Source organism: Pangasianodon hypophthalmus, chromosome 27 (assembly GCF_027358585.1).
Source record: "Pangasianodon hypophthalmus isolate fPanHyp1 chromosome 27, fPanHyp1.pri, whole genome shotgun sequence".
In the NCBI taxonomy this organism is placed as follows: domain Eukaryota; kingdom Metazoa; phylum Chordata; class Actinopteri; order Siluriformes; family Pangasiidae; genus Pangasianodon; species Pangasianodon hypophthalmus.
Window position 1 is genome coordinate 2,605,461 of NC_069736.1, and position 13,287 is coordinate 2,618,747.

The following is a 13,287-nucleotide window of genomic DNA, read 5'->3' on the forward strand; positions in this document are numbered from 1 at the left end:
TTTTATTATTTTTTTTTCCTCATTCACTTAACTGCTGCATATCCTAGTGACTGAATCTCTTCACCATTTTAATTAAAGCATGCCTACATAGAGCCTTCATAACACATCCATAAATCTCATAAAATTGGATTAATTTTGAAAGGCTTATGTCAAAACGTGTGAGGTCAGATTTTGTTTTGACGTGAAATGAAGATTTGTACAGTATGATTAGACTTTTCAAGATTTTTTAAAAGTTTTCTTTAAAGTTTATTTATTTATTTATTTATTTATTTAGCACATAAATTATAGAGACCATTCCATATTTTGAGGCTTGTTTAGTCAGCTCTATATTTAATCAATTAATTAATCAATCAATCAGTTGATTATTTAAACATTTATTTAGACTTCATGAGCTCATAATGGGGTTACTTCATTACAGGCTTATTTAGTTAGCTCTAGGTCACAGTGATTTCTCTAAGCATCAGGTTGTTGTTGTTGTTGTTGTTGTTTTTTGCTGTAATTATTAGCACATTAAATCATAAGGAGGTCATTTCTTTATTTCCATCTTAGCCACTGTCTTTGTCCCAGTCTTTTCTCTAATCATCGCTCCGTTCCTCTCATTACATCATACGTGTGTGAACAGTGTGTATGAGAGCGCTTTTCCTCTGCCGCTCTGTTCTCTGCTTCTCTCACAACCCCTTTATGTTTCTGGCCTGGTGTATCTGCTCTGATTTCCCTGTGGCCTGCTAGACCCTCCTCTCTCAGGAGATTTAGCAATGAGTTAGCTGATGGAAACCTCTTGTCTTTCTCTCCACACACTCCACCTCATGTGTAAGAGGGAACTCTGGGCCGGTTGCCAGGCCAATCTCAGCTTCCCTCCGGGGTTTGATTAAGGCTTGAGGAGATTGGGTTTGGATCCTCCAGGTTCATCCCGCTTCTGAGTCAGGAAAAGCGCTGTTACTCATGGCCTTATGAAAGGTTCCTATATTCATCCGTTTTCTTACATTCCTTTATAAATCTTTGTCAACTGGTTTATGTCAGTTGTTACTCAGCTGTCTATGAGTACTGTCTCATGTAGGTTTATGTAAACTGTTATAAAGGTGTTCATGATTACTGTCCTATGTCATGTTATCAGGATTACCATTTCAGCTAGCTCTGGTTGGAATAAGCATTACTTAACGTACATTCACGAATATGCCTTTAGAGATGTTTATGTAGGTTTATGTCAGTAGTTAAATAAACGCTTATGTAGGTGTCCATGAGTACTGCCGTATGTCAAGTTATAGAAAATAGCGCTGATAAAATAGCGTTGGCGTTTATCTGGGTTCATCAGCCAGCCTGGATTTATCCTCTGCGTGTCCAGCGTCTGAGCAAGACTGACATGATGAATCCCCTAAATTCCTTCTGCTTGAATTGGTTCCCTTGCAATTGTGTGAAAATATGCATCGGGACAACAATCTTCCCATTCCCGCGCCTATGCCATGAACCTTGAAATCGGAAAATTGCCCACACGGCCTTTAGCGAGATTGGAAAAGCATTCTAATGAAACCTATCATTAATCACACGGGTCAGACGCTGGAGAGAACAGAGGAGAAAATGATTACAGGCCGGCCTCCCGCCTCTGCTGCTTGATAGTGATACACATTTTGCCCTTCATTTAAAAACTGAATAAATCACCAAATCTGCCGATAAAGAGGTCCAAGTTCTGCTGGATTCTTGTTTTCAAAAGTCAGTCTGGCGCTAATGCTCACAGAAGAAAAGTTTGGTAGCACTTCCTATTAAGGCCACACGTATAATAACATACTATTTGATTACATGCATAACATCTTATAACGCATTCATATACATTGTTATAATTTTCATTAAAAAAGCTTTACAGTAACATTTATAATGAATTTATACATTTTATTTTACTAATAAATATGTACTGGGGCAGAATTTATTTGTTATTGGCGTTATAAGCTGCATTTATAACACATTATATCACCAATAACAAATAAATTCTGCCCCAGTACATTTTTATTACTGCATTATGTTCAAAACATGTGTCATAAACAGTATGATAAATGCAGTTTGATAAATAATTATAGCAGTGTATATAATGCCTTATAAATGCATTGTAATACGACGTGAATGGGTTCATAGTTCATTATAACCATGACCTTTAATCGAAAGTGTTACCGAAAGTGTTTATTATTAAAGTACATTAATTTCATGTCCTGTGATTCGGATTTATCAGTGACACAACGATTCATAGGTTTATGTAAAATGCTAGAAGTGTTATTACTAGTTATTACTAGAATGCATTCTAACACATAAAGGATTCTGAGAAAATGAAAAAGGTTTGTCAATTGTAGGTTTATGTCAGTAGTTAGAAAGGGCTTATGTGGATGAGCATTGCCTTATGTCAACTTGACATCAGTATTAACTTGAAAGTTGGGATTATTCTATTTGGAATAAGCCTTTATAAATATTTATGCAGGTTCATGTCAATTGTAGTTTAATGTCAGTGATAAAGGGACAGCTGCTGTTAGTTAGAATAAAATGTTTAAATGAATAAATGTTTATTCAGGTATCCAGGAGTGCCGTCTTAGGTCAACTTGACATCAAAATTAACATGTTAACTAGCTGTAGATGGAATAAGCTTTTATACATGTTTCTTTAGGTGCATGTCACTTGCTATAAAGGGCTTATGTAGGTGTCCATGAGTATTGCCTTATGTCAACTTGACATCAAAATTAACATGATAGCTCAATGTAGATGGAATACGCCTTTATAAATATTTAATTAGGTATATATCAGTTGTTCTAAAGGGCTTATGTAGATATCTATGATTACTGTTCCATAATGTGGAGCAGCAAGTTTGGAGCTGGATTTTAAAATCATCTGCTTTTGCTATGGGTGCTGTTCTGCTGCCATACCAATTAATTAAACATTTTGGGGCCTGTGTTTGAAAGATTGCGTTGTTTTTAACAATGACTGTGCATAACATGAACATGGCGGGACACTAACACCACCTAGACATAATCTAGTTCTTATTTTTTCCATGGCATGACTTTCAGTTCCATCAAAAACCGTTAAAAGTAGCAGGATGGAAAAGAGCGTTCACTTAAATAGAAGACGAGATGTGTTGTTTCTGCAAGTGCTCTCACAACAGCTGAGACTTCAGGTGTTAGAATGACATTAGCGGCCTGTCACCTCCCCATGTGAGAGAAGATTTAGGTTGGAACGATGCATCTGAGGATCATCATTCTGTGGAACAAAGCTGCAGCTAGTGCTCTTTGCTAACACACGGCCACCGTTATTGTTCTTGGGATGGCAGTTTTAGCACCTGGCTAACGGCTTTGACCTTCCAGATTGGGGTGAACGAGCTACATCCGCATGCAGATGAGCTCGTTTTATTAGCGGCGGATTGGCTTCTTTGAAAGTCTCCTTATACTGGGACAAGAACCAGAGGCTAAAAGAAATGTTCAGAGTTTTGAAAGACCTTCAAGAAACGTCCTTCCATTCAACGTGCCCTCCAACTTTATTTTAAAAAAGGAGGTCTAAAATGTCATCAAACTTGAAAATTGCTTAAACGCACCTTTTCATGATGACAGCAGCGATTTGAAGGCAATCTGCAGGTGGAATCTTTCAGGCTGTTGTTGAAAATGTTTTTAATTTGAAATCTCTGAAGTGGAACAGCTCAACAACCTGCCACCTACAGCTGAGTGGAATTTGACAGACGTTTGAAAAGGGTGATTTTTTTTTTCTTTCTTTTGGCATTGAAGAGAACTTATCAGTCACATGAAGGAAAAAGTGTCGCAGGTATCTGCCATGTGCTCGGCTCATAAACTCATTTAATGAATTATTTAACACCTAGTTATAAAATTCATTGCCTCTATTCTGCCTCGACGTGCAGTTCAGTCCTCCTCAAAGCAACATGAGATGTCAAAGCGTCGCTGCCTGAAGTTATGGTGCTGTCATTCTGTCGCATTAAGCGCTAGCCTGTGGGGCGACATCAGCCATCTTTTTTTATTTTATTTTATTTTAAGATTCAAACACACAAAGTTTCCATGTACAGGAATAGGAGCATTTTAAGTAAATCATATACTGTATACTACAGTGCTGTTGGATTCTTGATTCTGATTGGTTGATTCTGAAGGTGTTGATTAATTTTCTATAACAGCACCTCTGACAATAGCGCAGCTGCAAATCGCAGGTTTACAGTTTGTTATCATTTCTATAGTAACCACTTATTCACAGGGACTTGTACAGAAGATGCTCCAGATAAACAGATTAAAAAAAAAAAAAACACATTTTCTCCATCATTCTCAGGAGGTGTGTCCTTTATGGCTGTCAGTACATTTGAAGAGGGCGTGGCCTGTCTGTCAGTCAGTCCATGATGTCATTGTCTGTCAGTCTTGATGAAGGGGCGTGGCCTCAGTGCCTGTCAGTCTAAGTGAAGAGGGTTCTTAGTGCCATTGAAATAAAACAGATCCAGGAATAATTGATAGATTTTATCTATTTAACTTTTTTAAATAGTTGTTTATATTTGAGTCTGGAAAATATTTGACTACATAAAAGTATAATTCTTAATAATATGGTGTTATATAAAATGGATATCGAAAAGACGTTTTATATATTTTTAGGCACTAAGGATAAATTTTGATATTACTGCTGACTCAGTACGCAGGAGTTCTTCTTAATATTTATTCCTGTGCATTACATCATGGTAAATGAAATGCCCCATAATCCTATGTGGCATTTTCTGTTTGGGTTTTTCACCAGGGGAAAAAAAAAGTAAACCACAAAAAATAGGAGAAAAAGTAAAGCAAGTTCACAAGCAAAGAGTTCGAAAAGGGAACTAAAGGGAACTGATTGTATTATTTTGGCTTGTTGTTTCCTTTTTTTTCTTCAGATTTATGAATCTCACTGCTTATATCTTTTGACAGCTCATAAATCAGCTTCCTGTGAGCCACGGCGCGTCATGCAGAGAAATCTCGGGAGACGTGATTCGGTAGTGCTGAAGGAGTTTACTGAAACGGAGAAATACAAGAAAACAATGAGAACTAACCCAAACTGAACTGAGGAGAAAGTGGAGTATAAGAAAGAGGTGTACGGAGAAAGATAAAAAAAAAACATGGTAGATTGAGGCTGTTGTAAAAAGCTGGGTAGAATATTCAGTGTAAATTTGATTCTATTTATATTGCTTTGTGAGTGGAACCATGATGAGGAACAGGTGGTCCGTATTAGCGATGTAGCAGCAGGGGATGAAACGTTGCACCTTGATATAAATAACACACTCTTTTGAGCTCTCTGTGTGGATTTATAGGCAACAAATTGACCTAAATTTCAAAATGGCATTATTTTGTATTGTCCATAATATGTAAATGTTTCTAACATGAGTCTATTAGTCTTACAGAATCTCTTCAATCATACAAAAAGTAGAAAATGAGTGTAGTTATGGATTAAAATCAATAGGGACGAGAACATGTAACAGTTCAGAATACATTCCTTTTAATAGAGATAGACAGATAGATAGATAGATAGATAGATAGAATGATAGATAGATGGATAGATAGATAGATAGATAGATAAATTCATAACTAAAGGTTAAATAAATTAAATAATAATAAGTTGAATACATAAAAAATACATTTAATTAAAAGAAAATTTGAAAAGAAGCTATATCACTGTCATCACTGTGTCATGATATCCATATTTATGATTGCTTTATGGTATATTCATAAAGGTAATGCAAGCGATTAGGACCCTACCTTTACTTTAAGGCTCAGAGAAAATATAAATGCAGAACATCTTTTTAGATGTTTTGTACTCCTAAGCTATGCCACATTATAACCATTATATGACCCTGACTTACGACATACGTACATAGCTAAAAAAAATCTATTGTCCTGACATTCTGTTATAAGTCAACTCGGAAAATATCATTATGTCATAACGTTATGGCAATCTATGTAGCTTGACTTAATGGTTATGTCAATTTGAGGGAGTAGTATTTATGACTATTGGAATAAGTTTTTATAAATAGTATAATGTCTCAACCAGGGTGAATTTGTGCCTTGCGAATGGGATAGGCTCCGAATCTACCGTGTCTCTGACCGGGATCAAGTGCTTACTGAAAAAAAATAGTGAATGATATGTTTATGTCGGTTGTTATGAAGTGCTTATGTAGCTTATAGCCAACAGGACGTTTGTGTCAAGGCATGAGTGCTTGTGATTGGTTCACTACTGACCATTGTATGTCCCAGGATTATATTAATGCAGTTTTGACATTTTTTTTTTTTTTTTAAAAATACACAACTTATTTTAATCTGTTCTAAGCGCTATAAACAATACTTATGAACAAGAAGTAGGAGTGTAAATCAGAGTGGACCAGTCAGTATTTAATGGTTAATCTGTGTTAAGAGGTCAAAGTTAAGGAGGAAATCTACTCCTAGGGGTTAAAGGAAGTGCACTGAAGCTTTATTAGAAAGGACTGGTGTGCGTGACGGGCGAGGACGGAGGGGAGTGGGGTAATGCGCAGGGGTAATTTATACCACCAGCCGGATAAATGAATATCTGTCACTCTGTCTCTGCTCTCTCCAGGAGAATGCAGCTGCCTGGAGGGTTATTCGCCTGACCCTGAACACACACACCTCTGCATCCGCACCGACTGGGGACGGAACGAAGGGTAAGATCCGCAAGGCACGCTGTCACCTTACCACACGGCAGAAAAAAGATGATAAAAAGCAAGCAGACATAAGAGACAGGGAAGTCAAAAATAAGATACATCACCTTGTTACCACGAGCACTCAGGTGCCAGTTCTGTGGCCGATTTCGAGCGCTCGTGGCTATATTCCCGGCCGGGAGGGAATTGCGGGAAGAGTGGTGGAACGACAGTTAATGAGGAACGTGCTGAAGTATAGAATGCTCGAGGATTCTCTAAACCTTACTGAAGTGAAGGCAAGACATTTCTTTTCCAATAGTAATAATCATGATCACGCCACAACGCTGGTGAATTCTCAAAGCTGATTGGTGAGAAGGTACTGACTCATGTTCTAAATTATCGTTTCTATGCTAACAGTTTACACAGGGACCTCATCATTCCACCTAATCGTTGATATGGTGAAGTTTTCTGTAAAGAAGACGTTTATGTAGCATTTTTTGGAAGGAGTCTCCAGTGTCAGTAGCAGATACAGGAAATCTGTGTGTGTGTATTGTGTGTGTATCTTATTAACATCTGGAACAACTCTTTATAAATGCTGTAATATAACTGAGAACAGGAACTGTTTCATGGACGTTCCACAACATTAAATGTAACTATAAACAGATGAAAATTATAACGTGCCATTCTGTATGGTAATCATTGGCAAATTACTGTGGTGTAAGAGGAATAAAACACTTCAGCACATGCTGTTATTGGATGATAATCAACTTCTGGGTGGTATCATTGACTCCACTTCATCACAACACCCCATTGTTGATTACTTTTCTATAACAGCACAACAAAGAGTGTTTTATTCCTTCTGTAGCAGTCATGGCTTCCATCTCAATGGCTTTTCTCAGCAAATTTTAAAGTAGAAAAGCTGTATATAGATGTTTGTAGCATTTCTCTTTCTTTTTAGATATGTAGCAAGACAACTCCTTTGCGATCTTGTATGAACAATGATTTACAAAATAGTAAAATGTTCACTTTAATTAATAAGTTAGTTATTTAGCTAGTTTAATTTTTCCATGATAGTCATGGATGGAATTAAACAGAACAAACAGACCCATTTCTAAATGCTAACTGACCTTATATCCTGTCTTCTATCCATACGTCCTGTTACTTTAGGGATAAATCTGTGTTATAAATCTCCTGCAGGCCGTGGCCGTACTCAAACCTGGAGCGAGGTTATGACCTGGTGACGGGAGAGCAAGCTCCTGAGAAGATCTTCAGGTGAGCATCTCCACATCTCCAGATAAGCTTAGCTGAAAGCTACTTTCCAGTCCCACATTACAATCCCACAGGCTCTGGAGATCAGAAAGGGAGTCCAACACAGCCAGACTAAAACCCCTGAGGACATTCATGAGGGCTCTGAGAGCAGACTGCCCCCCGGGCGACGTCCTCTCCCAGGGCTCTTTCAGGAGTTCTTAATGTCAGGGTTCATAACGCATGAGAACCCCAAGCTCCACATGAAAAACCTTTCCAGGTAGTTACTGTAATTCATGTTCACAACATTCTTACTGTAATATTACTGTTGCTTTAACACTTTCATTGCCAAATGTACATCTTAAATTTGAGAAAGTCCTAACCAAAAAACAAAAAAGTCAAAACTTATAAAATTTAAAATTTATAACACCAAAAATTTATAACACCAAAAACAAAAAAAAATCTGATAAATAATTTTTACAAAATTAATTTAAGTTCTTGTCTAACAGTGTCTTTAAAGCATACAATAATAATAATAATAATAATAATAATAATAATGAGATAAAAGTGAATCTTAATGGAACATGAATATAGCTATAAAGTTCAATTTTCAGTAGTTATTAATACTTATTTATGTGTGTATTTTTTTTATGTATTAAGATATGAAAGTGTTCACAGTTTATTATAAACATATTCATTTATTGAAAACCGTATGCATTTATGTTAATTTTATATTTAGATTTATTTTTTCCGGCCTAAGCATCTTTAATGTAATTACAGCATTTGTAGTATTTTTTTTTAGATTATTAATTAATTAATTTGTTCATGGAAATAAGTATTTTAAAAGATAACCAATGGAACTCATGGAAATCTTCACATATTCATTTCGATCACCCCGATTGCTCTTGCTACAGTCATTAAGGCTAGCAATGATTATTTCCTGCCTCTACAATTAGCAGTGTGTGACATTTTGATTAGCAAAGCCGTGATATAAAGCATGATATATGATACCTCTCCAAACAGTCGATCAGATTCCACCGTGGCGATTTTTCACTCCTTTCCCAGGGCAAAAATGGAGTGCTTTGAATTTATTTAGCTCTCACCTTACTTACTGGGATGTCATCACTCTGTGCTGGCTGAAGACACACTCGTTTAATGCACTCGCTGTGCGTTGATTGATAGTGAGTAGAAAGAGCCAATCGATGGGCTCTCCAGTGTCAGCTGATGAGCTAGAGCGGTGCCCATGTCGTCTGTGTCTTATTTATGAGTGGAAGTGCGCATTGATCTGAGGTGATTCACTGTGTTCGTGTCTATATCTGAGGTCAGGGACTGAGGCGCTAGCGCTTAGTGGCCGAGCTTCATGGGAACTGATGTGAGCGAGTTGTAAAATGAGGTATTCAGGAAAGCATGCACTGTGGATGACAGAGCTGTCACTTGTGTTCTCTCTCAGGGAGACGCAATGTAGGATGCATTGCAGGATGTTTATCCAATACTGCAGTTGCACCAAACTTTAATTCTGATGTAGAAATAATCAGGATTGCATCTAAACCATCATTTAATCCTGGTTTTAGTTTTACAACAAACATAGAATAACTTTAATCCTGTTGCTGTATTATTTTAAATTCCAAATAAAATACAGTGCTCCAAGTTGGACAAAAATTAACTTTATGGAAAACGTTGATTAACGTTCTTACAAATAATCATGTTGCAACAACATCATCAGCAAACAGCCAGAAAACTGATAAAGACCGATTGTAGAAATGACTGTACAGAAAGCAATTTGCTATCATAATTTTTTAGGTGGATTGACGATAGCTATTTTTAAAATTTATTTTTGTGAAAACTAGCAAGAAAAAATATGCTTAAAAATTATTTATTTGTTTATTTATTTATTTATTTATTTTATTAATTGATGCTGCCCGTTTGGAAATTTAAATCAGTTTGGCTGCACGTTTTAAACAAATCCCTGACTGAAATATATCACCAGGATTAACGATAATCTAGGTTTATGGTACCACTAAAGTCAAGGTTAAATAACTGTCTAAATACTATCCTGATTGTTTTATAAGGATTTATGTTTGTATTAACTGGATTAATGGATAAGCTTTAAATGAGCATCTAATAGAAGTCTAGAATATACTGCCAATATATGTATTTCTACTTCAGTAGTCGAAGTAAATAGTAAATTATTATTAATTACTGCAAATTTCGTTCAATTTAACAGTATGGCTTCTGCCTCATTTTTCAGCAGCTTATAGAATAGCACTTGATCCAGCACATACTATTATTTTGCACCATGAAGTAGAAGTACAGGAGCAGAAAGTGTGAAGCTTAACCAGTGGTGAAAAATGCTATTGCTTTTCATAGATTTTTTTTAGTTTATTCACAGCAAATAAATTTTCAGTGTGTCATATGGTGGTTGCACTAAATACTGCTCCTCACTTGAGTCAATATCATGCAAGAAAAATGTATACAGATATCAATACGCAGCTTGTAAAGTTAAACTCCTCCTCATCTTCTATATAGTGCTTAAGTCTGTAGTACTGTCTGAGGTATGAATTCATGAGTATGCACAATTTCCTATTAAATCCTCACAATCCACACTTAACTCAACTCTGAATATAGTCCTTTAGGCTAATTGCCATTTTAAAATACAGAAAAATGTTACAATTTGAAGGGCTGATTTGTAAAATTCCATGTCAAAGTAACCGCTTAATATTCCATACTTGTTGGTGAGTAGATTAATTTCAGCAGGTTAATGATCCTTTCACTGGAAACAACATTAAGTGCTTTATCAAGAGTGTCACTGAGTCCAGTGCGCTGAACTGCAATGCATGTAAACACCGAGCGACCAGCAGTCGGCCGTGGTTACTGCGTGCAGTACGGGGTTAGACGAGGACGGAGCAAACACCTCAGAGGAGTCTTGTTGATCTTTCAACAAATGAGATAAGCCAGATCCACTGAAGAACCCTGATATCAGAAAATAGTGGAGTTGGGGGAAGGACCAGCTCCATTTTCACTTGTATTTATTGAGTCAGCATTGTCCTTTATTTTCTGACATAAAAAGCACTTCATCGGCCTGATTTGCATATTGCAGCTTAGCAACATTACAAACGCCAATAATATTGCAAAAAAAAACAAACAAAAAAAAAAACCCACGATTGACATTGCAGTATACTATTGTGAGGGCAATAAGTAATTACATTATGGGCAGGTTATTACATAATGGCTTTGATGCAGAGGTCCAAATGCAATAAAGCCTTGAAATATAATAACTTGTATTACATTAATGGCAGCTTATTACAAAATGGACTTGGTGCAGAGGTCTAACATATAATACTCCCTAAAATGAAATAACTTCTTGCTAGAAACACTGGCGCAAGAGGTTGTTGTTACTTTATCAGACATGAAGTTTCACATGGTTTATTAGAGTGTTATTTTATTGCATTTGTGTGTGATACCATTTTCCACATTTTGTAGTGGAAATGAAATGGATTTTATTGGGATTATATGTCAAGAATCTACACCAAGTAGCCCATACTACTGAAAAAGGAATAATGGTTGCCATTAGAAGTCACATAATTAGTTGAATGGAGTTGACCTGTGTGTAAAAAAGGGTCACATGCAATACAAATGCAATACAAATACACTTACTACCTGGAAAAACTGGAAAAACCCAGAGGCTGTAAGAGAACATATCTAAACAAACAGCATCGTGAAAAACCAGCAGCTATCAAAACAAGTATCACTCAGTGTTTGGTTATAAAAAAATATATCCCAAACTTCAAGCACCATTGAATGCATTATAAAAAATAAAAATCATACAGCACAACTGCGACTCTGACCAGAGAAGGCCATCTACCAAAAGTGGGGATTGATCAGAGAAGCAACCAAAAGGCCAAATGTAACGTTAAAATGATGCTACCACCACCATGCTTCACAGTGGGAATGATGAGCAATAGTGGGTTTCTTTTTCCTTGTCTACATGTTCCTGAGCCTCCGACATGTCTTTTGGCAAACTCCAACGAGGATTTCATATAGCTCGCAACTCTTACGTGAAGCTCAGGTATGACGAATATCGAGGCTATGGTTGTTCTTTGAACAGCTTCTCCCATTGGAGTGGTGGATCTCTCCAGCTCCTTAGCCTCTCTGATTCAAAATTCTCCCATTGGCTTTCAACTGGGTTGAGATCTGGTGGCTGTAAAGGTCATCGCATATGATTTACATCATTTTCATTCTCATCAGTGAGCCCTTGTGTCTTTTGGATTGGGGAGGGAGAGACCATGTCTTGGAAGAGAGCATGCCTATTGGCATAGAAATGTTTCATCACAAGATCAAGTTGATCAATTAGAATAACTTTCTATTGATTTGCAGTGATGGTTCCGTCACAGGTGGAGCCAAAGAGCGCCAGAAAATGTAAATAACTGCCATCATGTCATAACAAAGAAACCCTTTTTATCCACTGTAGGTATATTTATAAATATCTGGAGTCTCACACTTCCATATGAGACCATATTTCTTAATATTATATCCGTCAATTATGCTATTAAACCAGATTAACAATAATAAAACCTGGCTTCTGTTATATGACTTTGTGGTAAAAAAGCATCTGTGTGGATAAAATGGTGTAGTTGCCATTCCCAGCATGCTCTCTGGCTGCCTATGTTTATGGCTGACTCCCAGCATGCTCTCTGATCGCCTGTGTTATGGCCATGTGCAGGTCCTCCTACAGTCTGGGCCAAGGCCTTTGGCTGCCCGTCAGCAAGAGCTTTGTGGTGCCACCGGTCGAGCTGTCAATCAACCCTGTCGCCAGCTGCAAGACCGATGTACTCGTCACTGAAGACCCTGGGGACATCCGGTAAGTAAATGCGTGTGAGTGTGTGTGTGTGTGTGTGTGTGTGTGTGTGCGTATTCAAGCTGATTGAGTATCTCAGATATCTAAACCAGGATAGTTAATACTTAACGTCCTGTTTGAGTGAAAACAATCTGTTTTTCAATTTTACTAAAAGTGGAATGTAATCTGGTTCATACTGTGATGGCAGTTTAGACAGCAGAACCAATTTTCTGTTATTTACCTCTTAGCCAAGACATTTGATCAATTCTGAATATAAAACATTCATAAAAATATGTCACATCTTAAAGTCATTGGTCAAAAATGAAATTCATGCCATTTTTCCATCTTAAGCCAAATGTACTCGATGAACCAAAAAGTGTTTGTTGTCTGAATTTTGATTCATTTCATGGACTTTGTCGTCTGTTCTCTGTTTTTGAAACCTCTCATCTTGATTCTCTACTACATACAAAGCATTGGATCATTAAACTGACAGTGGCTTTAATTTAGATTTCCAACTCTATCTAACGTTCTGGCCTTGCTGGCCCACAGCTCCTCGGCTTTCTGTGCAGTTTAGCAT

General features: G+C 37.0%; 1 protein-coding gene across 3 annotated transcripts in view; it reads left to right on the plus strand.

The window, feature by feature from the left end:
• LOC113531323 (astrotactin-2) overlaps positions 1–13,287 on the plus strand; it is a 371,532-nt gene that overhangs the window by 207,002 nt on the left and 151,243 nt on the right. For all 3 annotated transcript variants that reach the window (XM_026921980.3, XM_053230640.1, XM_053230641.1), the window contains 3 exons: positions 6,571–6,655; positions 7,829–7,903; positions 12,597–12,734. In XM_026921980.3, the coding sequence (XP_026777781.1) occupies positions 6,571–6,655; positions 7,829–7,903; positions 12,597–12,734 (298 nt within the window). The remainder of the gene's footprint in view (positions 1–6,570; positions 6,656–7,828; positions 7,904–12,596; positions 12,735–13,287) is intronic.